At 49.1% G+C, this 24,346-nt stretch overlaps 2 protein-coding genes across 5 annotated transcripts in view; one reads left to right on the forward strand and one right to left on the reverse strand.

The window, feature by feature from the left end:
• SYNE2 (spectrin repeat containing nuclear envelope protein 2) overlaps positions 1-13,365 on the forward strand; it is a 315,865-nt gene extending 302,500 nt beyond the window's left edge. For 3 of the 4 annotated variants that reach the window (XM_032405277.1, XM_032405278.1, XM_032405281.1), the window contains 12 exons: positions 193-387; positions 1,526-1,808; positions 2,342-2,410; positions 3,346-3,485; positions 5,370-5,484; positions 6,527-6,729; positions 7,738-7,938; positions 8,877-9,005; positions 10,356-10,547; positions 11,352-11,438; positions 11,914-11,963; positions 12,276-13,365. In XM_032405277.1, the coding sequence (XP_032261168.1) occupies positions 193-387; positions 1,526-1,808; positions 2,342-2,410; positions 3,346-3,485; positions 5,370-5,484; positions 6,527-6,729; positions 7,738-7,938; positions 8,877-9,005; positions 10,356-10,547; positions 11,352-11,438; positions 11,914-11,963; positions 12,276-12,471 (1,860 nt within the window). In that variant the 3' untranslated portion in view covers positions 12,472-13,365. The remainder of the gene's footprint in view (positions 1-192; positions 388-1,525; positions 1,809-2,341; positions 2,411-3,345; positions 3,486-5,369; positions 5,485-6,526; positions 6,730-7,737; positions 7,939-8,876; positions 9,006-10,355; positions 10,548-11,351; positions 11,439-11,913; positions 11,964-12,275) is intronic. The other variant, XM_032405280.1, reaches the window with a different exon arrangement.
• Positions 13,366-18,067: 4,702 nt separating this feature from the next.
• Positions 18,068-24,346, reverse strand: part of ESR2 (estrogen receptor 2) — a 68,349-nt gene continuing 62,070 nt past the window's right edge. The window contains exons 8-9 of the mRNA XM_032405282.1: positions 22,684-22,864; positions 18,068-20,714 (exon numbers count right to left, since the gene is read on the reverse strand). Of these exons, the coding sequence (XP_032261173.1) occupies positions 20,528-20,714; positions 22,684-22,864 (368 nt within the window). The 3' untranslated portion in view covers positions 18,068-20,527. The remainder of the gene's footprint in view (positions 20,715-22,683; positions 22,865-24,346) is intronic.

The raw sequence follows: 24,346 nt of genomic DNA on the forward strand, positions 1-24,346 counted from the left end.
CGGTCATTTTACATTATTCGATCTTTATTGTCACCTTGTTAAAAATCAACAAAGCTCGAATCCTGGGTGCAGGGACAAGGCATTCGGTGCCATGGGGATGCTTTCTCTACAGCCCGGTTAAAAGAAGCAGACGCTGGGTCCTCGGGGAAACTTTCCTTCTTTGAAATCCTTTCTTTCTCCTATCCTGAGTAGGGTTTCCAGCAGGAAATTACATTAAACACCAACAAGATCGATCAGCTCATTGTCTTCGGGGAGCAGCTGATTCAGAAGAGCGAGCCGCTGGACGCCGTGCTGATCGAGGACGAGCTAGAGGAGATGCACCGGTATTGCCAGGAAGTCTTCGGCCGGGTCTCCCGCTTCCACCGCAGGCTCACCTCCCACGCCCCGGTAAGGGCAGTGCCACCCTCGCTCGGGCGGCCTCCGCGCCACTCGCGCTTGACCTTTGACCCAATTTTTAAAGAACTGGGACACCTATGGAACGGTCAATTGTGATGTATTTTATGGTAAAAGGGGGGGGGACCTATTAGTTTTATTTCGGCTGTTAGCACTATGGAGTCACACTTCCTTGGAGGCTCCCGTTACCCCATGGAAGGAATGGCGCTTCCGAAAGTTCTTGCTCTTCTGACCTGCTTTCCACGTGTTCCTCAGGACAGGGCTTGCCCGACAGGTCCGGATCCCGAGGATACGGCGATACGTGTTCTGGTTTTGCTTACAGTAGTAACTTGGGAATGTGTTGGCCTGTTCCTCTTAGTGTCTGGGAACTTTCAGTAGTTGCGCCTTTCTGGTGCTTTGTTCTCACCTTTGAAGTGACAAAAGCACCCGTTTTCCAAAGCAACTGTGAAGTTTCCCTTGACAGAGGGACCTTTTGGGAAGTTCGGGTAGCGCTCAGGCCATTTTTCAATGTTCATTGCCTTCGTGCGCCAGGAGCTTTCATGATGACCATATTGACCAACACGACTGGTCGCTTCTTCCTTCTCTGTGTCCCCAGCTGGCTTACTTGATAGTTATTTCTTCATCAGACCTAGCCTTAAAAATTACGGTACAATTCCCTCATTTCTAAACATAGCAGTTTTTAGTCCTTTTTCTTAGACCGAGGCACTACAACGTAGGGAGAATAAGGTTCTATATCCTGAACAATAAGATTGAGGATAAGAAAGAACCCCTTTAATGGCCTTTAAATTTTTTTTTAATTTAAATGTTCTGATTGTTGGAGTAAACCTGCCACTAACCACCAATGAAACTTTGGCCACCATTTCTTATTTTCTAGCTAAAGCTGTTTGAATTAGATCACTAAATTTCAGATTCTTCCAAGGAATACTACAGGTTCTAAGGCCCACACTAGAGAGTCTAAATTAGAATAATCACAAACAAATCCCTGGGGACCCGATTCTTTTTTGAAAGCCGCCGCAGAAATGCCGATGGTGGCCATTCCCAGGCACTGCTAGACAGACAGGCCCCCGGCGCTCCTCACACCGCAACAACCTGTGATCTGGTTCATTCTGAAAACCGGACATCCCCGCTTTAGGGCTTGGAAGAAGAAAAAGAGGCCTCAGAGAATGAAACGGACATGGAGGACCCCAGAGAGATCCAGGCAGACTCCTGGCGTAAAAGGAGAGAGAGCGAGGAGCCCTCGTGTCCTCAGTCCCTCTGTCATCTGGTGCCCCCGGCGCCAGGGCCCGAGCGGTCTGGCTGCGAGACCCCTGTCAGCGTGGACTCCATCCCTCTGGAGTGGGATCACACAGGGGACGTGGGGGGCTCCTCCTCTCACGAAGATGACGAGGAAGGCCCGTACTACAGCGCACTGTCAGGTAACAGCCCCAGTCTCCAAAGCCCTTGACATCGACCCGCTTGGTTATGTTTTTTAGCACCTTAGCAACACGGCCAACTCTGGATGGCCCAGAGTCCAGCTCATGGCTGACCCAGACCTCTGTGGCTTCTTGTGTTGTGTCCTGCCCACTTTGACTTACCTGAGAGTGGCTCACTCCTATCACAGGCGGAATGAAAGGGAAAAAGAAATGAAATTCACCTTGGGACATGAAGGCTATTCCCGGATGGCTCCGGCTGTTTGGGAGGCTCATCAGTGAACTTTTCCGTTGAGTTTTTCAGAGTATCGGTAGATCGTCTCCATTCTTTCTGTGGACTTCCCCACTCCCACTACTGCTTCAAACAGTAAAGAGTTGGCTGGAAAAAAAATCTTTTTGGTTTTTTAAAAGCTTTTTAATAGAATAGATAAAGGGTAGTTACTTTTCTTCTCCCAGCTGACAATGTTTCTACTGTTGTAATACTTGGGCATTCATCTACAGATGCCTGCAGTGAGGAAAATGACATTATTCTTTTTCAGATGTAGAAATCCCTGAAAATCCTGAGGCATATCTTAAAATGACCACAAAAACTTTGAAAGCGTCTTCTGGTAGGCCCCTGCCCGTGCATGTGTCTCAACATGGCAGCGTCCTGTGGCGCACTGCATCCTAAACCTCGCTCCATGTCATGTCTGACCTCTGCCTTCTGTGGACACCATGCGCCTTGGTCCTTGTGTCATGGTGTATTTGCACTGCCGTACTCACCATACCTGCGTGCTCCTTACAAAACCCCACCCACACAAGAGCAGTCTCCACACCATCCCTCTCCTCCCCCTGAGGCCTGTGCAGAAGGGAATTTTTCATGGTGCCTTTCAGAGTTTTTATTCCTCCCCTCCCCTCCATCTAACTGAAGTTCTTTGGCATAGGCCAAGCTTTCTTCATGGTGGCTTGGTTTGGAACTACCTCCTTCCTTCCTTATGGTGTTTCCTGGGAAGAGGATGGGTGGGTGGGGGTAAAGGTACTGTTGCACTTGCCAGAGGAAAAGAAACCTTCCTTTCTTGACTTGCAGCTCTAACCTTTGTACCCTGCCCCGTCCGCCTGTGCAGTGGTGGGGTAGAGCCGTGAGCGGCCCTTTGGTCCCCAAGTCCATCCCGATGTTCACTCCCCCCCACTTCTGAGAGGCCTTCAGTCCTCTTGGCCACCAGCCCCGGCCTTGTTGCCAGTGTCCCCACCACTAGATGCCCCAGCTCCGAAATGCCACTCATCCTGCAAAAAAATCATACGTTTGTTGTGCTCCATTGTGAACCCATCTAGTGAAGGCACAATGCTGCTCAGTTGCATGATTCTCATTTCATTCCCTTCTGGGACATACTGACATTTTGCAAACATGCATGCTTTGCAAGGAAAGCTGCAGAACTCATATTATACTATAACCTGATGCCATGTTACCCATGACCTTTTTTGTGTAACTAAATATGAATCCTTTGGTTGGAGAGAACGGACTGGCACTTGCTCTGTTTTTTGTTTTTGTTTTTTGTTTTTTCAGGTAAATCCATTCCTGAGGACCACTCGTGGCATGTTCCTGACAGCCCTTCCCGCCCCAAGCTTCGCTACAAACAGATGGGAGGTGATGGCAATGTACAAACCATCCCCTCAGATTCCAGCAACCCTTGTAAACCAGCCTATGTAAGTCTTGAGTGCACTGAGAATATAACCCAAGTGCATGAGTAATAATTGAGATTTTTAAGAGAGAGAGGGATATTGGTGTATGCTGCACATGCTTGCTTTCCAGGCATATTTTGAGCTGGTTTTCCCATGGTGACAGTATCTCTGCTGAGCTGCCTATACGCCACTAGAACCCTGGCAAGACAGACTGGAGTTACAGACTGGTTTCTGGCCCAGACCAGTCTTTGTGTATATTGACATGACGGGGTGGTGATTATTACTGTTGAGCCAGTCATCCATGCAAGTAGTGGGGAAGCAAAGCGCCAGTTTTCCCGAGCTGCTCCTGAGCTCCCAAACTGTGTTCTATTTACCTTTCGACTACACAGCCTATTCAGAACACTGTGACTTCATATTCAGGAAGATTTGACTGTGTGCTGTGGTAGACATGGGTTTGACTCCTAACTCTACCAATAAACTGCTCTGAGGCCGTAGCCCTTTGCCTTGCCTCTGTAAGCCTTCCTCAGCTGAGGATAAACCTACTTTATGTAATTGTTAGGACCTTTGTAGGAAGGTGTAAAGAAGGCCCTGACATGTGGCCACTGTTACTATTATTACCATTGCTACCACATATGGTTTGCTGCTGTTGTTTATCACAGTGACTGTTCCTTCTTCACTGTGTTTTCCTCAGGCAACATGAGTCCTTGGCACGCTCTGTCGAAGCAGCTGTCGGGGGCAGCCAGCCCAGGATTTAATGTTGGCTCCAGATCATCCCTAGTACAGAGAATTAGTGACAAGCGAGTTGAAATTAAAATGTCTGGGTGCGCTTTTATTAGTCAACTTTTAGACAGCCCAGCGCAGTGTGAGCATCACTGGATTGGTCCTCAAAGTGCCCTCTGTCTAAGAGTGAATATTGCTAGATAGACGGAGAAGATTCTGCCTGTAAACGTCAGACTCCAATCCTTTGACAGCGGGCTTTCATGCCCGATTCAGCCACGCCTCCTCATGCTTAGCAAGCAGTTGTCAGTTTTCATCTGTCCCTTTGGATGCAGAGTAAGACCTGACAGTCTGGGGGAGAGGGACCCCAGCACCTCACCTTTGCTTTGTATGCAGGGCCACCTGGTTTGGCCTCTCCCAGTGAATAAGCTTGTGTTCTCACCTGGCCAGTTTCAAAAGTTCCACCCTTTTTTGTGTGTCTGAAACCAGGCATGTCACCAGAAATGAAGGGGTTTTTGGTTGTTTTGTTTTGTTTTGCATTCCACACAAGTAGGCCGTATGGACAAAAACCAAAGAAAGCGTGGCTTTTCTAAAAAGGACACATTTATTTTTGGAAAGGCCTGAGATAATAATAGCCCAATGAGGTCTGTGCTAACAGAAGAGTCAATACGTGCAGTGAAAAATAAATGCTTGGTAATGAATGGCCCCTGGAGGCAGATTTGTGCTCTGTGTTTCCAACTCCTGGTGATAATCTGCCAGCCAGCTCTACAGAGTGAGTGACTAGGAGGGAGGACTGAATTTTGCAAAACACTGTGCAAATGTGCAAGTGAGCACACAGTAACAGCCCGGCTGACCAACAGTGATTTTTAACTTGTTCTGCATGGTTCATTTGAAAAGTGTTAGGAAGCCCCAAATTAGGCCATTTTATTTCCAACCCTGACATCTCACCTGCTTCCCCACCATCTCGGCCTTTACCAAGCCCTTATTTCTGTCGTTAGACCAAGCCCTTATTTCTGTCGTTAGCACTGCTTGCTTATAAATGCACCCAAGTACGCTAAAGAATCTCCATATTAATAGCAAGTTACCCTTCGAAGGAAAGAGGTCCCATATCTTCATTTCTATGAACTAAGATACTCTTCACACAGCCTTTGAAGTTTTACAAATGGTAACGTAAAAATCGGCTCATTCTAGGGAAAGCTGCTGTTATCCCCGGACACTGATGGTGGTAAAGAAAGCTCCAGAATCTTGAATGGCAGCTCACGGCAGGAAGACGAAGGCCTGGCCGCTCTCAGCGGGCAGCAGTCAGGTACAGTTAAATTAGGCCGTTGTCAGGACAGGTGAAGTCTGTACTTTGGGTTAGCTGAGCATTTACTTTAAGTCATTGCTCAACAACATTAATTAAGAATTGAACAATTAGGGGCACCTGGGCAGCTCAGGTAAGCGTCCGACTCTTGGTTTCAGCTCAGGTCATGATCTCCGGGTCGTGAGATGGAGCCCCGTGTGGGACTCTGCATTGGGCGAAGAGCCTGCTTCACATTCTCTCTCTCCCCCTCAGCCCTTCCTCCCCTTAAGAAAAAAAAAACAAACCAAAAAAGTATAATCCGCCCAAACAGCTAAGCTTAGCCTACGGCAGCCAGTGTTATCTTAGAACCAGCTGACTTGTGGGGCGCCTGGCTGGCTCAGTTGGTAAAGCATGCAATTCTTGATCTTGGGGTTGTAAGTTCGAATCCCACGTTGGGTGTAGAGATTACTTTAAAATAAAAAAAGTTTTTTAAAAAAGCAGAATCAGCTAACTTGTATTTATGAACAAACTCCTAAGCTGTTTACTTTCAAAACTATTCTCTAAATATTGACAGAATGAGCCTCATAGGATGAAGTGCATGTTTTAATGACGTCACTTGTATGTAAAGATCAGACATGACGATGATGACCAGAGTTGTCAGGTGTTTCCTCGTGAGACAGGTTCAGTGATTAGAAAAGTAACGACTCAACTAACCCAAAAACCAAATAGCATTGACTTGATCATTCATGGACCAAAAAAGAAAGTGCCCTAAAAACAGCATAAACTAAAATGCTGAACTTGGGCCCATGGTGCATGTTGGCAGCACCGTTGGGTCTCCCACCCCGCTGCCCGCCTCACTCCAGCCTTTGCGGGCTGGTCATGGCACAGGCCTTGCACCAGAGTGAGCGGAGCAGGCTATTCCACACTCCAGGGGGAGTGGGGACTCTGCGCCTGAGCCTCCAGCCAGGTGCATCCCCTACAGGTGTTCTCACCCTGACCCTGGACTAGTCGGAGGCAGAGAAACCTGTGGGTGCTACTGCTTTTCATGGGCGACATTTTATTCCAGGTGCCTTTGACAGATGGGAGCTGATTCAAGCCCAAGAACTTCACAATCAACTCAGAATAAAACAAAACTTGCAACAGCTGAACTCTGAGATCAGCGACATCACCACTTGGCTGAAAGAAACGGAAGCAGAGCTAGAAACGTTAAAGACAGCAGAGCCGCCCTCTGATATCCGGGAAATGGAGCTCCGAGTGAGGCGGCTCAAGGTGAGGGGGAGGCCTGGAGGGAAGAGGGATTCAGAAGGTGCACGCGGACGCGTGCTCCACAGGATCAGCAGGTCCCATCTGTCAGGGGTGTGGGTGGCAAGCTGCAGACAGGTATGGTAGCAGTCAGTCTGTCCCATCACTGGCAAGGACATGGAGGTAGATTTCTGTTTTCAGAAGAGCATCTGCACATGATCGCAAAGCCCCAGTCAGCACGGGGGAGGTGCGGCTCAGATCCCCTGTGCTGGAAAGATCTGACCTCAAAGACCCGGCTAGACCTTACAGAGGTGCCAGCGGCCACTGCCAGGCAGCTTAAAAACACTCTTCCAAACTGTGCTGTCCAGGCTGGTGGTAGAGCGTCGAGGATGGGGAGGAGGGCCAGCTCACCTACTGATGAATTCTGTGGCCTGGTGTGGTTACTCTGTTACACAGAATTTGTCACCCACATAGTCAGCCATCACCCCACCAGAACTAGCCAGGGAGCAGGGGAGAGGGGCTGCTTGAGCCCTGCACTTCGGGGGTGCCCTGAGCATGAGCCTGAGCTCCTAAGATGACCCAGGGCAGCGGTTTGGGGTACCCAGGCAGTCTTCACATTGGTACTCTTCATTTCCTTTGTGCATTACTATATCTGGGATTACTGTTCATCCTAAGGAATAACACTCCTGTGATACCTCGGGGCCCATGCGGGATAACTGTGTATACTTTATCTGGAAGACTTTCAGTCTGGTCCGGAAATAAGCCAAGCAGGGCTCAGGGGGGTCTATTCATGGCTCTGGTTGAGTCAGCCAGCCAGGAGACAGGCCTCTGCTGCCAGCCTGGCCAGCCGAGGCCCCTGACCTTGCAAGGCAGCTCCTCACTTGACGCTGCCCAGCCAGTGACAAGCAAGGTCGCACTTGTTTCTGTGGCCACAGCTCAGAGAAGCGTTTGGCAGATCCGTGCCCGCTGAGGTTCAAATGAGCCCCACATCACTATTTTCAGAATGCCTAACCCAATCTTTTTCCTCTGCGGTAGGAGATCTTAAAAGCCTTTGACACCTACCAGGCTTTGGTGGTCTCCGTGAACATGAGCAGCAAGGAATTTCTGCAGACGGAGAGCGCCGAGTCCAGCGAGCTCCAGGGTAGAGTCGGCCAGCTGGGGCTGCGCTGGGACGCGGCCCAGGGTGCGGTGGAGAGCTGGAGAGAGGGCTTACGGCGGTCCCTCCTGCAGTGCCAGGTACGCCGGCGCCAGGGCCCACGTGGGTGGGAGAAGCCGGTATTTTTATCATCGGGCTGCTTTGGCACAAATACGGCTTGGGTGAGGGAAATGTGCTTTACCATTTGCTTCCAAAAGGCCCAGCTGCTGTCCAGAGACCTGCTGCTGGCCCTGGGTCTCCTGTTCTGTCACCGTGGCCCACTCCTAGCATAAGGGTTCCAGCGAGCATTCCAGTAGGTCGGAAATGCCACCCCGCACTGCCCCATCTCTGTCCTTTGGCCAGGAGGACCTTATAGCAGACTGATTAAAGAGACCTGGCCCAGCGCAAGGAGCGGTTTAACCCAACTCTAGAGCTTTAGTAGCTGTGTGACTTCGGGCAAATCACTGTGCCTGCTAGACCTTTGTTTTGTTTTCCTCATCTGAAAAATGGGAGTAATTCTAGTCTTTACCTCATGAGCTTCTTTTTAGGACTAAATTCATATAATCTTAGCCCAGCACTTGACAGGTGGTAAATGCTCATCCCGTGTTAGCTCTGACCCCATCTTTGGGAACACAAGCCCACCAGCAAGCTCCCAGGCAGCCCTGTCCCTGGGCCACAGCCTGCCCTGTTGGGGTGTCTCTCTTTCCACTGAATCCAGCAGATTTGTTGTAATTTGTGTGGTCTTTCTATGTAATAGCGGGGGCAGGGGCATTCTGAAGCCCTGCCTTTATGCTAGTACTTCCACTTGACAAAATTCATCGTGCCTCCTGGGACTGTGCGAGCCGTATCCTCTTTCCTGCTTTCCCTTCGCCTTGTTTTGGGGCCCTGGCATTTCATTTAAATCTGGCCCTTATATTTGCTGGACAAAGACAAGAGAAGCAAATACTATGTAGGCCTAAGCCAGCAAGCTGCTTCTCAGCACACCTTCCTTTACAGAAAAGGCAATGCTATGATGTGTGTATGTGTTTTTTTTTTAAAGGACTTCCACCAGTTGAGTCAAGATCTGTTACTGTGGTTAGCGAGTGCTGAGAGCCGGAGGCAGAAGGCTCAGGTCCCGGACCCAGAGGCAGACCCCCAGGTTCTCCTGGAATGTCAGGAAGAGCTGATGGTAAGTTTCTTCCTAAGGGGTTCTGCGCTGCCCCTGCCCTGTCAGGTGCCTACTCAGGTAGCCTCACCTAGTGTTCCTGGGAATGATGCAGGTGTGGCATCTCACGTTCAGGTTGTATCTACTGAGCATCCCCTTGTAGTTGTTTAGCAAGATGACCTGCAGGGAGGAAGAGCCATGGCCAAAAGCAGGAAGTCTTTTAAGACTGTCGGGAATTGGGGACCTAGGTGTTTAGCAATATCCTGAGACCCTTAAAGCCATTTGATTGGAAGTGTTTTCTCCTTTGGGAATAGGACTCATGGGGGGGGGGGGGAATATGCTCAATTACTCCACAGACACAATGAGCTGTAGGAGTTTTCTAAATCCACTATAGCAAAGTCTTTATTTCTTGGAGGGTAGTGGTGTTTTCCTATATTTATTTCACTAACTAACCAGGTGACATTCTTACCCATAAATTTGTATGTGGTTCAATTATAAATAAATTTAAAGTACTGGTCATTATTTTAAAAACCTTCTTATACACTAAAATCTTTGCAAAGCCCCACTCTCAAGAGCAGCGCTCCCCAACAAAGTTTCTGCAGTGAAGGAAATGCTCCGTATCTGTGCTGCCCCGTACGATAGCTATGGGCCGGGTGGCTGTTGAGCATGGCAAAGTGGCTCTTGTGACAAACTGAATTTTTAGTTTTAAATTAAATAGCCCCATGTTGGGGCACCTGGGTGGCTCAGTCATTAAGCGTCTGCCTTCGGCTCAGGTCATGATCCCAGGGTCCTGGGATCGAGCCCCGCATCAGGCTCCCAGCCCCGCATCAGGCTCCCTGCTCCGCGGGAAGGCTGCTTCTCCCTCTCCCATTCCCCCTGCTTATGTTCCCTCTCTCGCTGTGTCTCTCTCTGTCAAATGAATAAAATCTTTTAAAAAATAAATAAATAGCCCCATGTTGTCTAGTGGGTACCCTATCAGACAGCAAGCAGGGTAATCGACAATTCAGGCTGATTTCACAGACGTGTGCCTTTATTTCTTAAGCTACTGTTTCCCAACTTACCCAGTTTGGATTTTTCCTTGACTTCCTCCTGCGGTGGACAAAGATCTAGTCTTTCCCTCACTTCTTTCCTCTAACTCTTCCATCCAATTGTCCTCAGAATGAGAAGGAATGGAAAACAGGCAGGGTGTAACCTACCTGCTGCCTAAATGAGATGCTGGGCTTCAGGACACACACACAGGCACACAGAAAAGCAGTAGAAGGTTCTGGAGGCAACCCCCACCCATCATCATTCATCCCTGAGCTTTCCTGGCACTAAGAAAGCCACTTCTGGCCACACGAAGCAGCTATTTCTCACACTTTTTTTTATTTTTAGCAACTGGAAAAAGAGCTCACGGAACGTCAACCTCAAGTAAACACCTTACAAGAGATTTCAGACAGTCTCCTTATTAAGGGGCACGGAGAAGACTATATTGAGGCTGAAGAGAAGGTACATGTTATTGAGAAGAAACTCAAACAGTTACTTGAGCAAGTGTCCCAAGACTTAATATCGTTGCAGGGACGCCAGGTGAGTCCACTTGTGGCTTCTAAATCGAAAGATGTCTTATTAGAGACGAACAGGAAGGCAGTATGGCAGACTTGCTGGGGGGGGAGGGGGCAGGGCGTAAGCACGTCGTTGAGCAGAGTCTCAAGTCCTGCCCCTTCCTAGCTGTGCGGCCTTAAAAAGTTACACAGGCTCCTTGACGCGGTTGTGTCGTTTGCAAGGGGAAGACAGCACTGTAGCGCCTACGTGTTCACGTGGCTGGCGTGTGAAAAACCGGCCTAATCCCTCTATCATTTCTGACTTGCCTTCATGCCGAACAGACTTGAGCGTCCTCTTTACTGCCCTGGTCGCTGTCTTCTGACCACTCTCTCCTTTTTCTACTTTCTTTAAAACGTGATCCAACTCCCAGCAAACCCAAGCCGTAGCTTCCAGCCGACTTAGGGCAGGCCCGCCCCGTCCATGCTGGAGTTACATTTCGGCTCTAGCATGTTGATGGCCACGTGATCACATCTGCACACCTGAGGCTCACGGCCCACTGATCCTGTCCAGCTCGCTGCAGCTAGACTCCGTCTCCCCCAGTGCGTGCTGTGCGTGTTAATGGCAGGGGTTGGCCTGGCCTTGCCTGCCGCATGCCTTTTTATCTGGAAAAGTTCCTGTTCAGGTGGGGAGTGAGAAGAATAGAAGCGCTCCCCTCTTCCAGAAAGATTTGAGCTGGGGGAAGGGGTGAGTAGAGCAGTGAGGAATCTGCACGAAGCATGTTTTTGTGCTCTTGAGACTCTTCAGAACCTTCTGTTTCCCTGAACTGAACCTTTGGGGTGTGGATTTCAGAACCCAGACCCATCTCTGCCTAGCTTGGACGAGGTGGACGCCGGAGCCCAGCCGCCAGCAGCATCCGTGCCAGCTCCGCAAGCAAAGGTGAGAGCCCCTTTGTGTCCTGAGCACTGTGCTGGTGATTTTTCCAAGTTACCCAGGAGACAGGAACTGGAGCCTCCCACGGCCCCAGCCCCCAATTCACGACAGCACAGATCCGCTTCCACCTGCTGGCGAGGGGAGAGGCTGATGCCAAAGATTAAAGAAAACTGACCCAAGAGAAAGGCTGTTGGATCAGCTGCTCTTCACCAGAACTGGAGTGGTTGTGAAAGAGGGGAGCCCTTACAATATCGTTAAAGGGGCTCCCCGATTTCTCCATTAACAACCAATCAACAAACGGGAACGTGAAACGGCCAGTATTGCTGGCCTCATGGAGTATAATCTCACACGCATTACTCTGGGCTCCAAAGCTTGGCGGGAAGATGACCTAAGGGAGGTGTATAATTTAAGAAGGAAGGATGTTTTATCCTGGCCCGGACTCCCGGTCTTCAGTTACTAAACTGCATTCTTTTGTACCCAGCAGTTTGGAGCAGACAGAACAACAGCAGACAAGAACAAGCTGGACAGCAGGTAAGGGGGCCCTGCAGTCACCGCAGCGAGTCCCCTGTTGCCCGCACGCACCTCGGCAGTCTTGCCCATCCCGTGCTCTAGGTCTTTGTACAAAACCCACTTTACTTGCTTTCTTTGGTCTGGAAAGGGCTGGGTTGCTCTCCCAGGACCGAACCTCTGTCGTGGGCCCCGCTGTAATCTCGGCTCCTTGGATGGCGGGGGGAGGGGGGTCTCATTTGACACAAGCAGGGTCAGGGGGGTCCGGTCACTCAAGGGAGGGTGGGGGTGGCCCCCGGCACCTTGTGCTCAGCTCTCCACCCCGTCTGTTGGCAGCTCCCGGCCGCGGCGCTCGTTCGTGTCGCGGGTGGTCAGGGCCGCGCTGCCCCTGCAGGTGCTCCTGCTGCTGCTGTTGCTGCTGGCCTGCTTGCTGCCCTCGTCCGAAGAGGACTATCGCTGCACTCAGGCCAACAACTTCGCCAGGTCCTTCTACCCCATGCTGAGGTACACCAACGGGCCTCCCCCCACCTAGAGGCCCCGCCCGGCCTGCGGCGCCGCACCACCAGCCCGTTCCCGCGGGTGCCCGCCTCGGGGCCCCAGACCGGTCGGTGAGTGACCCTGAGTGTTGGCCTGGCCCAGGGACCTGCTGCCGACGACGACACCTGCTGCAGACCCCTGCAGCTCCGGGCTCGGCCAGAGAGGGCGCTCTCTCTCAGCACCTGGGGCCCCGCTGCCAAAGGCTGTTCCTCCCTGGGGGGCAGGGAGCCTGGGCCGTTTGGCAAAGCCCGTTGATTGGTCTCGGGGGTCTCTGGAAACTGCCGTTTCCTGAAGAGCCGAGCACTCTGTGAATTCTGATTTATTTGTAAGACACTGTTCAGATGTAGCTAACATGCTCACTGACCAGCGGCGTTCATCACATGTTACAGAAACAAGCAAGCAGATTCCATCATCTTAGATATGGTTCAGACACTCACATGCACCCTTAGCTGATTGATTGAAACAATCATATTTAAAATGTTTAGAATTAATTTTACTCCAATCAGCTAGCAATCTTGAGCTGCAAGTTATAAACCAAAATGTTCTGTTCTGTACTTAGGTCTGCTCTTTTATATTGCTTTAAATTTTTAAAGAAATTATATTGCATGGATGTGGTTATTTGTGCATATTTTTTAACAATGCCGAATCTGTATGAATGTAAACTTCGATTTTTTTAAAAAAACATCCGATTTTAGCTTGAGCTTTTGACTAATGTACAGTAAATGCCAAACTACTTGATAGGGAGGTTTTTGTAAGTTAATTTTATAAGACTTTTCACCTTTAAAGTCATGCTTCAGGTATTGTTTAGCTGTTTGGCCATGGGGGTTTGTTACAGAAACTTGAAGCTATTTGTGGTATGTATAACTCAAATATTTCTCATTAAAACAAAAATACCCATACTTGTGTTGTACTGGATTATATTACAAATTAAATGTTATACATAATCTACCACAGAACAGTACCACTGTCTATTTCCCACTAAAACAGAGAGTGTGATTAGAAGTCACTGAACCAGTTCCTGGGTTAACTGCTCCTAACCTGCATCTTTTTTTTGTTGAAGATTTTACTTATTTATTTGACAGAGAAGAGAGCACAAGAAGGCAGAGAGGCAGATGGAAGCAGACTCCCCGCAGAGCAGGGAGCCCAATGTGGGACTTGATCCCAGGACCCTGGGATCATGACCTGAGCCGAAGGCAGACGCTTAACACCTGAGCCACCCAGGCGCCCCTAACCTGCATCCCTTGACACTTGGGAGACACCACTGTCCTAACGACCACCTCAGTGCTCCCTCTCTTGCTCTGCCAAGCACAAACCTCAGGGGAAGCCAGGGAGGCTTCCAGTGCCAGCGGCCCCTTCTGTAGGTCAGACAGCCCCAGGACGTGTGCAGTTCATAAGCAGCTTGATGTAATGGTACCAGGGGAAGGGAATCCGTCTTCATTTTACCAAATTGATGAAAGTGATGGTACTTTGCAGTTTAAAAAAAAGTCTTCTGATGCTTTAAAATAATTCATTTCTTCTCATGGATTAACAAAAATCCCAGAGCCACATTTAAGTGAAAAATGTCACCCCAGCTGTTTCTCTAAGCCACTGAGTTGGTTAGAGGGTTCTTGCCCCAGTTCTGCCAGAGGCAAAAGGCAGAATCCCTACCTCCGTCTCTTCGGACTGATGGTTCTGGAAACCTTCGACTCTGGGGCAAGTCAAAGTTGGAGTGAAAGGAAAATGTCTGCATTTTAAAGCCTAACTGCGCACATCTATTCTCAGGATAAAGGTCTTTGAGTCTTAAGTCTATACTCCAGGCTTCTGGATCCTACCCTTATCCCCAGCAAGCCTTTCTTCACTCAAAGCTCAGTGTATTCCCAGACACTTGTTATGAGATAATGTTTTACACCTTTAAGAGGTTTTGCATCTTCTATTTCTCACACGCAAGGGAAATTTTCAAACGACTCCTGGCATTCAGATCACTTCATTATGAATGAATGACTTTTCTCCCCATCCCTAGTGGGGTTTCATACTGACTTAGATGAGGTACAGAAAATCTACTCAAATAATTGACGTACTGCATACCAGGACTTTGACACGTGTGGGCTGCGTTTTACTTGAACACACAGTGCCTGTGGTCATCAATCCACAAGCATGAGATTAGCTGACCAAAGATTAAATTGCTACTGTTCAGAAAGTCTGGGGCACCTGTGTGGCTCAGTCAGTTAAGCGTCCGACTCTTGATTTTGACTCAGGTCATGATCTCAGGGTCATGGGATCAAGTCCACGTCAGGCTCCACACTGAGTGCAGAGCCTGCTTGTGATTCTCTCTCCCTCTGCCCCTCCCCCTGCTCGCACACGCTCTCAAATAAAATCTTAAAAAAAAAAAAAGGTTTGACAGCTTAAGACCGAGATTCCTAACCCTCTTGAATTATAGGCAAGCATTTGTGTCTATGTACCTTTTTCCAGGAAGAGTGTTCATGGTTTTCATCAAATTCTTAAAAGGGTGCTGCATACCTAAAATAGAATAGAATTCAGAATATAATGGGAACACTGACTACTTAGCCTAGTTATTGCAAGTTCTTATATTCCCAACAAATACATTTTTTAAACCACAGTTATGAAAAACACTTTATTTTGCTTACATCACATTAAACTTCTCTCCACAACAGTTCCATAAATATTAAAAGAGGACACAGCAGAGGAAAAGCAGTACCTGGAGGGATGGAAAGCAGACCTCAAAACCTGCTTTCACACAACAGCAAACATTCATTTGTAAAGACCCAAATGCACAAGCCTGCTTAGTGGTACAAAGCATTCACCTGAAAAAACAAGGTAGAGCCGCCAGCAGGCTCTGAGGTACACAGGACCACTGAATCATCACTTACAGAACCACGAGTCGTGGCATTGAGACACCCAACACAGAAGCACAAACATAGCAGCGAAGACTGCAGTTAGCAGGAGCTGCTGTGGGCTAGAGTTAGCCAACCGTTGCCCTTCCCATAAAGGAAATCCCCCAGCACCTAACACCCACTGGCCTCACAAGTGAATATGATCCTTGGAACTCAAAAAAAAAAAAAAAAAAGGATCCTTGACTCCAAAACAACAGAAGGGTTAGAAGAAGATCACATATCGCAGACAATGCACATCTTCGAGCTGCCACTGGAGCCGAAATTCCAGCAACTTTGAGAGCTATAAAGAATCAAGGGCATGTGTTTCACACTATTGTATACCAAACTCCACAGGGAACCATCAGTACCTAAAAGGTGTGAGCATTTTACACGGGGAAGTTTCCCAGGAACGTACTCCACTTCCGCGCATTTGGGAAAAGCAACAGCAGATAGAAGATGATGACCAGGGTGCCACTCACTAGCTTATGAGCCCAGGATGGGAGGACAGGAACGATCTCACTGTTTTTTCCACCTGTTCTATAACATTTCATGCAGACCCCCATCTCAGCTGAAAAGATAGGCTCTACACGGTCAGCAGAAGGCAACCGTAACTTGCATGTCTGTTAGGCACGGAGACTCAGCTCCAGCAGCAGACTCAGGGAGGCAAGTCCTGCGGCAGCCAGGCGGCAGAAGACCTAACGTCCTGTCCGAGTTTGGCCAGAAGTAGTTTTCTGACCTCGAGCAGGTCAGTTTCCCCCTCTGGGCTTTAATTTACACATGTATAAAAGATGAGACTGAACTTCTGCGTCAGGTTTACAAGCTGTCACTGAATCTACAGTGTTGTGGAAATTGGGAGGACCCCACTTAAGCCAGAAAGGCCGTGCATGTCAGATTGCAATTGATGCGTGCATTCTGCGGTCGAAGAACATCTTTTTAGGGGCGCCTGGGTGACTCAGTTGGTTAAGCGTCTGCCTTCAACTCAGGTCATGATCCCAGGGTCCTGGGATCGAGCCCCGCATCGGGCTCCCTGCTCAGTGAGGGGCCTGCTTCTTCCTCTCCCTCTGCCTGCAGTTCCCCCTACTCATGCTCTGTCCAATAAATAAATAAAATATTTTTAAAAAATAATATCTTTTTAGTGTTGTGTTAAACTAAGCTGCATGATCACCTTCAGCACTGGAACTTAAGCCTCTGCTCGGCTCTGTCACTCGCTTCCCTGTGGGACCCTGGGCTAGTTTGCTTATACTCTCTAGTTTCCACAACCAGAAAATTAGGATCGCAGTAATTATTATTAAATGTGAAAGTATGAGGCCTTGAGAACTGTGTCTGGCACACGGTAAGTGTTCCACAGATATTATTTTTAGGTGCTAAATGATGTATTTTTATCATTTCCCTCACATAGTCTTTATTATGTTTTCTAAAAGGTTTCTAGCAGCTTAAAGAAATGTGTCAAATCTTATTTAATAAAAAAAAAAGTTTTGTTTCAAAATAGACCTCGACGCTGAAGGTTCACCTTGGATTTGAAAAGCTCTCTGAATGTGCAAGCTCCTTAGCAGATTTAAATAACCACCAGGAAAATTCTAGAATTGCTTCAACCTAGCTTATATATATGAATATATAAGTAGCTCTGCCAAGAATTGGTAACTGATTTCTTTTTACTGAAATCTAGAATAATTGCCCTGCTAGCCGAGTTGGCAGGTGAAATAATGCAGGTAGAGACTATCTCACTGCAGAGCTTGTGTTGATTTTTGCCTTGTTTTGTTTTTAATACAGTTAAGACCCTCCAGATTTAAGTTCCCACCTCAATTTTTTAAGAAAAATCTCTTCAAAATTATCTTAGGGTCGAATCCTCTGTAGTTGGTCCCAGGGGACAGTGTGCAAGGGACAGGCCTGAGGCCACACAGAGGGGCTGGGGGGAGGGGAGGGGGTGCAGTTAGGACACCCCAGGCTCGCCCACACCGGTCCCCTTTAGGGATTGCCAACACCCTCCCAAGAATCCGAGTGCACACTCTGTTCTAATGTTCTCTGTTAAGAATATTCCGTGTTAATTATTTCATTAAGATGTGTCCACACGATCCCATATGAGACACTCATGTTTTTGGAATTAAGCCCAAATCTCATTTATCTCCCACAAATAAGTGTCTCACATTAAACAATAACTTGCAGATCAAAATGGAGGAAAGGAATCTTGCCACACGAGTCTGAAGCAAAGCTAAGGCTCACTTTTCCATAATACATAAAATGTAGTTGGGTGGGGTTCCCCCCCCATACTCAAACTATTTCCTGTTTACAGTTGGTAGGTCCTATTTCCCCTAGTTCATTCCTTTTAAAAACTGATCTTGAAAACAATGAAGTCCTTGCTAAGCTATGGCAGAATTCTAAGTTGTCCATAGATCACTTGGATGGGGTGTGGATACCCCCCAAAAAGCAGACATTTAAAAGAAAGCACTGTTAAAGAGAAACAATCTTTAAAATGGATATTGAGGGTTTACGAAAAACATATAAAAACAGCAGACTGGGGGCGCCTGGGTGGCTCAGTCGTTAAGCGTCTGCCTTCGGCTCGGGTCATGATCCCAGGGTCCTGGGATCCAGCCCTGCACCGGGCTCCCTGCTCTGCGGGAAGCCTGCTTCTCCCTCTCCCTCTCCCCCTGCTTGTGTTCCCTCTCTCGCTGTCTCTCTCTGTCAAATAAATAAAATCTTAAAAAAAAAAAAAAAAAAAAAAAACAGCAGACTGACTACACACTGGTGTCAGCTTTAGAGGACACGTTTGGAACAGATGGGCCCAGAGATTCAAAACACTCCCATCTGCGAGGGGAAAGGGCCCTAGAATATTCAAAACAAAAGGAAGAACACCTTGTAGGTACAGACCGACCATGTTATCTCAACTGCCTACTCGGCCCAGACCCCAGTTCTAAGAGACAGCCTTGCCCCGAGGAGGTGCCCCGGGGCTGGACTAACCTCTGTCCCGCCCCCCGGCCCCCAGCATACCCCTATGGCAGTCGGAGCCAAGAAGAAATGTATTACAGCCCCCTCGTGGGGTAAGTCCAAATGCAGGGAAGCAAGCAGCCTCAAGAAGCATGCAGGAACAACTAGGAAATGAGCACTGGGCCCTGGAAGAGTTCACAAGCCCACAATCCAGGCAAGCACAAGATCTGGCACAGAAAGCTGCTTCGACACCTGAGACCACTCTGGTTTCTACCTTGGACATCAAAATCTAACCTAAAATACTGCCAGTCACTACATTCTACTGTAGCAATGGCTTAGACTTCATTCTGGTTTTGTTTTTTACTCCGGTAGTCTCCTTTCTAAGTACAGTTAAGAGAATTTCATCAGCAAATGATTGGTCAAGACTGCCTCCTTTGCCTCCCACTTCCTGTTCTCCAGCCTTGTATCTTCTGTCTGGGGCGGGGGGCGGGACGGGCTCTAGGCTGGCCAGAAAGAAATTGACCTTCTGGATGTTCCCTGGTTCCTGTAAAATACAACTCCTGTGTTCTGCACCGAATCTCACCTAGGCCGCCACACTGAGCCACTAGGAATGATTTCCGACCACCTCAGAATACAGACAACGGTGTGCTCTCCAGGTCTGTGTCTGAGTGTTTCTGAAACGGCTCCGCTCAACCTTTAGTAAAACTGCACCAATATCAAAATTAAGAATTATTCAAGGACTCCCTAGCAGAAACCATCGAATTTAATCTTCCTGATGACTTAGTAAATACCGAATGTGATAGCCAAAGTAAACCCATTTTCTAAAAGAGAATGAGTTTAATCTATCACAAGGTAATTTTTTAAATCATCATCACAAAAATCAAACATGATTGTTTAACTGCTCACTGCCAAGGTATAGATGTAACTCATTTAATGCATTCACTATATTCCTGAAGATTTCAATTTTTTAAAAGTGAGTTAAAATTCCAGAGGTGCTTTATCATCTTGTCCTATTTATGTTCCACTTGGAATAGGAACAAATATTCTTCTACGAAGTTTCTACTTCACCCAGCTCGCCATATAAATGTTCTGATAAGAAAATAGTTTAAAAGAGCCCGAGGGTGTAAAAGAATTCTTTCTTGCTATAAATAACTAAATCTTTTTTTTTTTTTTTTTTAAGTAGGGTTCACAAACCAGGTCTTGCTCAGGTGATATGCTCACCAAGTCTACACAGTCTGGCCCTGAACCTGACACACAGGGGTGTCAGTAGCCCTTCATCTTTCCATGGAACAGCATGCCTTGCACATACAGCCCGACGTATCCCTGTCTGTGGATGGCTGATGTGGCGGTTGGTTCCCTGGCTGCCCCAGGGAAGCAACATGGCTGTGACCCAAACCCACAGGAGAAACCCGTTCCTGCAAACGCTGGGCCTTTCTCCAGCACACACTGGGCTCTGTGGGACAAGAGAGTTTTAAGGAAGGGGCAGAGAGATTTAAATCCCCACAATCCTCCATAAAAGTGATCACAAACATAAATGCACCCCCAAATAATCAGCAGGCTCTATGAATGCAAATCAAGAGGAATGAACCTCTATGGAGATGGCAGCAAGGTCTGGGGGCAGGGCATGGCTCACCTCCCAGCCTGACCCCTGGCTCCCCAGATCACAATCCCTCTGGCCTTCAACAGTAAGAGCGATACGTGACCTCAGTCCTCACAGGCCTGTGAGGTAGGTGTGTGGAACTAGTTCGTTCGTTGTCATGGTTTTCCATCCTACCATCAAGTGGCCCTGAAGAGAGCAAACAGAGGTCTATCTGAGGGCAGGTTAGGTTGCACAATAAAGGTTAGTCCACTTCCTATAAGGGCCCCATCCTCTTCCCTCTCTACTTTACAAACCTTCCACAGCGGATTTCCACCATTCATTCCCAAACCTTTAACATGTTTTCCAGAGGGGTGGAAGGGAGATGGAAAGTAAGAAAGGGACCACACTGAGATCCTATGAGGCCGAGTAAGAGGTAAAGTCCACATTCGAACATGCCCCCTGCTAACAAGGAACACTGCAGCTTTCTCACCCTGACTCCTGGGAAGTGGGGAGGTCGGGTGAAGGATGGTACACGACTGGGCCTGCCATAACCAAATGAGGGACCACACACGAGCAAGACGGTGAAGCCTGCCCACTCCCGGATGGAGCTCACGGTTTGCACTGGAGTTCACACTTCAGCCTCTGACCTCCTCTGTGGCCTCTTCGCCTTGGACTGGGCATCACTGAGCCAGGGGCTTCTGGGAGCCCTCCCTGTGCTTACTCTCCTCTGCTGGGCTGCACTCGGCCCCGGTGAGCGAGGACTTGTGCCCGTGAAGCGTGTGTGCATTCAGCATCTCCAGCAGCAGGTCGTAGACTGGGACCACGTTCTTGCATTTCATGTTAAGCAGGTGTTCCATGCCCTTGTTACTATGGGGACAAAAAGATGCCGAGAGTCCTTCCTGGGAGGCAGCCATGGGAACCCTAAAATCTTCTCCAACTCTCCCCAATAAAGCCAGTCTACCGTCCACCCCGTGGCCTTGCCCCAGACATTTCTTCTAGAGTTCTTGCTGCGTCTGGCTCCTTCGGTCATCTACACTTAAGGGCAAGCAAGCACCTTAGTGTCCCATCACCCGCCCACAGTGGCCCGACAGCACCTGGCAGAGTGCAGTTAATTCTCATTGTGCACAGTAGTTGTGTTCTACAAAGTCGCTGCCAACACTGAATTAGCAAATACGTTGCTTCTGGGGGAAAAGCAGGGTTAGGTTCCCGAGAGGCTCTGGTCACATTTTCATCATCCAGTTAATACATAACCTTCGTGTACCTGTGTTTTTGTTTAAAGACACCTTATTTAACATAAATTGTTGCTTCATTAACATTTAACTCACAGCCGATGCTAGCGCAGCTCATGCATGAATGAAGCTAACCCGACACGCATATTTTCTCCATAAGGCACATCACAGCCTGCTTGCTCTTAGGAACACTGACAGCACTTTATTCAGCACTATGCTTGGGGGCCATTTATAGACCGTGAACTCGCCAACAAAAAGCACAAAAATGCAAAACATGGCACTAACTAGACCACACAAAGGACATTTCTTTATAGTATGAGAGCCGAAACAAGAACACAAGTGTCCCCTTGCTTGACCTCAGTTGGGAATGTAAGTGTGGCAACTCAAATTTTTTGCCACCCTGAGCCTGTCCTTGAAGGACCACAGAAATGCCACTAAGTATGGATCCAGGGGGTACAAATAAGTTTTTAAAAGTAGTCAAATTTGTGGGGCGCCTGGTGGCTCAGTCGGTTAAGTGTCTGCCTTCGGCTCAGGTCCTTCGGCTCAGGTCATGATCTCAGGTTCCTGGGATCGAGCCCCACATCAGGCTCCCTGCTCAGTGGGGAGTCTGCTTCTCCCTCTGCCACTCCCCCTGCTTGTGCTCTCTCTCTCTCTGCCAAGTAAATAAGTAAAAAATCTTAAAAAAAAAAAAAAAAAAGGTAGTCAAATTTGCAAATACAGACTCTGTGACTAATGAGAGTGGACTGAATCTGTTCTGCAAATGGTTGTGTGTCAATAATCATTCAGGAGGAAACAAGGCAGAGGCTATTTTCGTTTCCTCCTCCTTGTTATAATTCCTGAGGTGAATACTGTCCCCCACAGCCTCCAGACTTTCCTCCTCCTTGGGTAGCAATTACTTTCCATCCTCACTCCCCTCTGCCAGCCCCAGCACAGGGCCACCCTCATCCTGGGAGCCATCAAGCACTGAGCATCTCTATTCCAGCACAGAGCTGTCGTGCTACACCCAGCCCCCTTCATCAGCGCACATGATTGACGGTCCCTGAATACACGACTCACAGCCCTACCTGCCAAAACCTGTGGGCCTCCCCGGTTCTCTCAGGTCTCATTCCTAACGTCCTATCGCAAGAAAGGACCCACTCCTGGGGCAGGCTTTGTGTACATCCCCAGATCACTAGCCTCAGGAGTTGATCTAGAGAAGCTGAGTTTAGCCTCCTCAAGAAAATGACCTCAGAGTGGTTGGCGGGGCAAGGAGGGGTGGCCATTCACATGAGGGGAGAAACGGCCCCTTTTAGAATTCCATAAACAAGCCCAAACCCCAGCAACTAAAAAACAGATGAGGAATGCCATAAAAATCCTATACGATGGCACATGACATCCATTCAGTGCCCACTATGCTGATCTTTGGCCACAGGTGCATGCACTGATGAAGAACACCCCCACCCCGTTCCCTTTCAGGGTTTATTTTCCTTTGGAGGTAAAAATTCTACCTTATCGCTCTCAAACTTGCAAACACTTTCCCCAAAGCACTTCGGCCTTCGCAGGGCACATGCACCCCGCACGCCCCACCCCACACATCGAGCGGAGCGGCCCCCCCCCAGGGATTGTACCTGGCGTGTCTGACGTGAGAAAGGAGCATCAGGAGGTTAGCCAGGCGCACGGGCTGCTGCTGGGAGGGAATCCCGCTCTCGGCAATCACCCAGACCAGAGCGTCGGTCACTGCGTTCAGCAAGTGGGTCAGCTTCCGGCTGCTCTCGGCCTCCGGGGTTGCCGCCGCTAAAGGGTACATACCTGCACAAAGAACAACAGCCACGAGTCACGGCTCGGAGGAAAGGAAATGGAAGTCAGGTGCGCAGCCGGTAAGCATGGCTCCGCTCTCCAGGAGGGGGGCCAAACTGATCTGGGTTGTTCTGACATCTGCACGTGTGGTGAAATCCCCGGCCCGTGACGTCCTTCCCTCAAGGGCCAGCCCCGTGGCCAAGCCTGGCTGAACGCGGGCCTGCTAACTGGTCTCTCAGAACACCGGCCGGCCCACAGCTGAGGCCTGTCCCCGCAGTACAACCATCCAGTGGCCTGAGGGCATTACCTGCTGTTTCTCAGCTGCGGCAACACACACCCACGCAGAGGTGGTCAGAAAGTGGGATCAATTCTGCCCTCAGCCGCCAGGAGGGCCCCTCATCTAAGGGGAGTTTAACCAGCATAAACTAAGGACCACTGCCATGCAGCCTGCCCGGGGCCCCCCCCTCGTGTGTGCCACATGCAGACAGCCAGACTGGACCCGCGGCCAGGCCCGGGGCATCACACCTCTGGTGGCACCTTGCTGGGGCAGTAAGGCCACCTCTAGCTCTCTGCCCCGAGACCAGTTTCCTAGCTCTTCCAGCCCAGCTCATTGAGCAAAGCTTGCAGGCACATGTCTCCCGAGGTTCCCAAAACCGCTGTAGGAGGGAGATTGCTTCCCTTATCCTGCCCGGCCCTGCTCTGTGTTTAATTCCCCGGACTCTAGGATCAGAGATACTGTAGCCTCCCAATATTTGTAAATGAACAGCTCCAGTAGATCTTCTTGCCTCCACCCCCCACCACCGACCCAAATTCCTTCGATCCTGGAAGCAGGGAAATAATCAGCTTCTCTACTAGGCTCTCCGTTTCAAAGTAAGTATAAAGGGCAACTCTGTGAAGTCCTCAGGGGGGCTGCCGGCTGTGGGCTATAATGATCACGAGGACCGACACACCGTCATCCACATCCACTGCCCATCTGGGCAACTTTTGTTCTCTATTTTTATTGGCATTTGCGGTTCAGTTAAGTCAGTTCAGTACAGTTCAGTTGAGGCAAGGGACATCCTGAAGCACAATTATGCAAGTGTCGTGTTTCACCACATCCTTGGGGGCATGTCCCTCCGCAATGTCTGACGACACAGACTTAAAATAGTCCGCTTCTTACAAGAGCCCACAACTGCTTCTCTAACTCACCTGCTCACCTCGTTCTCCACAGTGACTCTTCCTGGCCACCACCCAACATCCTCAAAACTCCCACTGAACCCCACAGCAGGTAACCTTTTCTCCCATTGCAGGGGAAATAACACCACCGTTGGCCCCGTGTACCACCCCCCACCTGCCGTGGCCAAAATGCAGACCTGCTCACGTGGCTCCCTTCCCAGCTCTTGGGCCCGAGTCCAAACCATCTGGTGCAGCTCTCAAGGGTACCAGGCCTCCCTCTGCTCTTTTCATCCTCATTTCCCACCACACCTCACCTTGAACCTTACTTTCAACTCCAGA

This window comes from Phoca vitulina, unplaced genomic scaffold (genome assembly GCF_004348235.1).
Source record: "Phoca vitulina isolate PV1807 unplaced genomic scaffold, GSC_HSeal_1.0 scaffold7, whole genome shotgun sequence".
NCBI classification, from domain to species: Eukaryota; Metazoa; Chordata; class Mammalia; order Carnivora; family Phocidae; genus Phoca; species Phoca vitulina.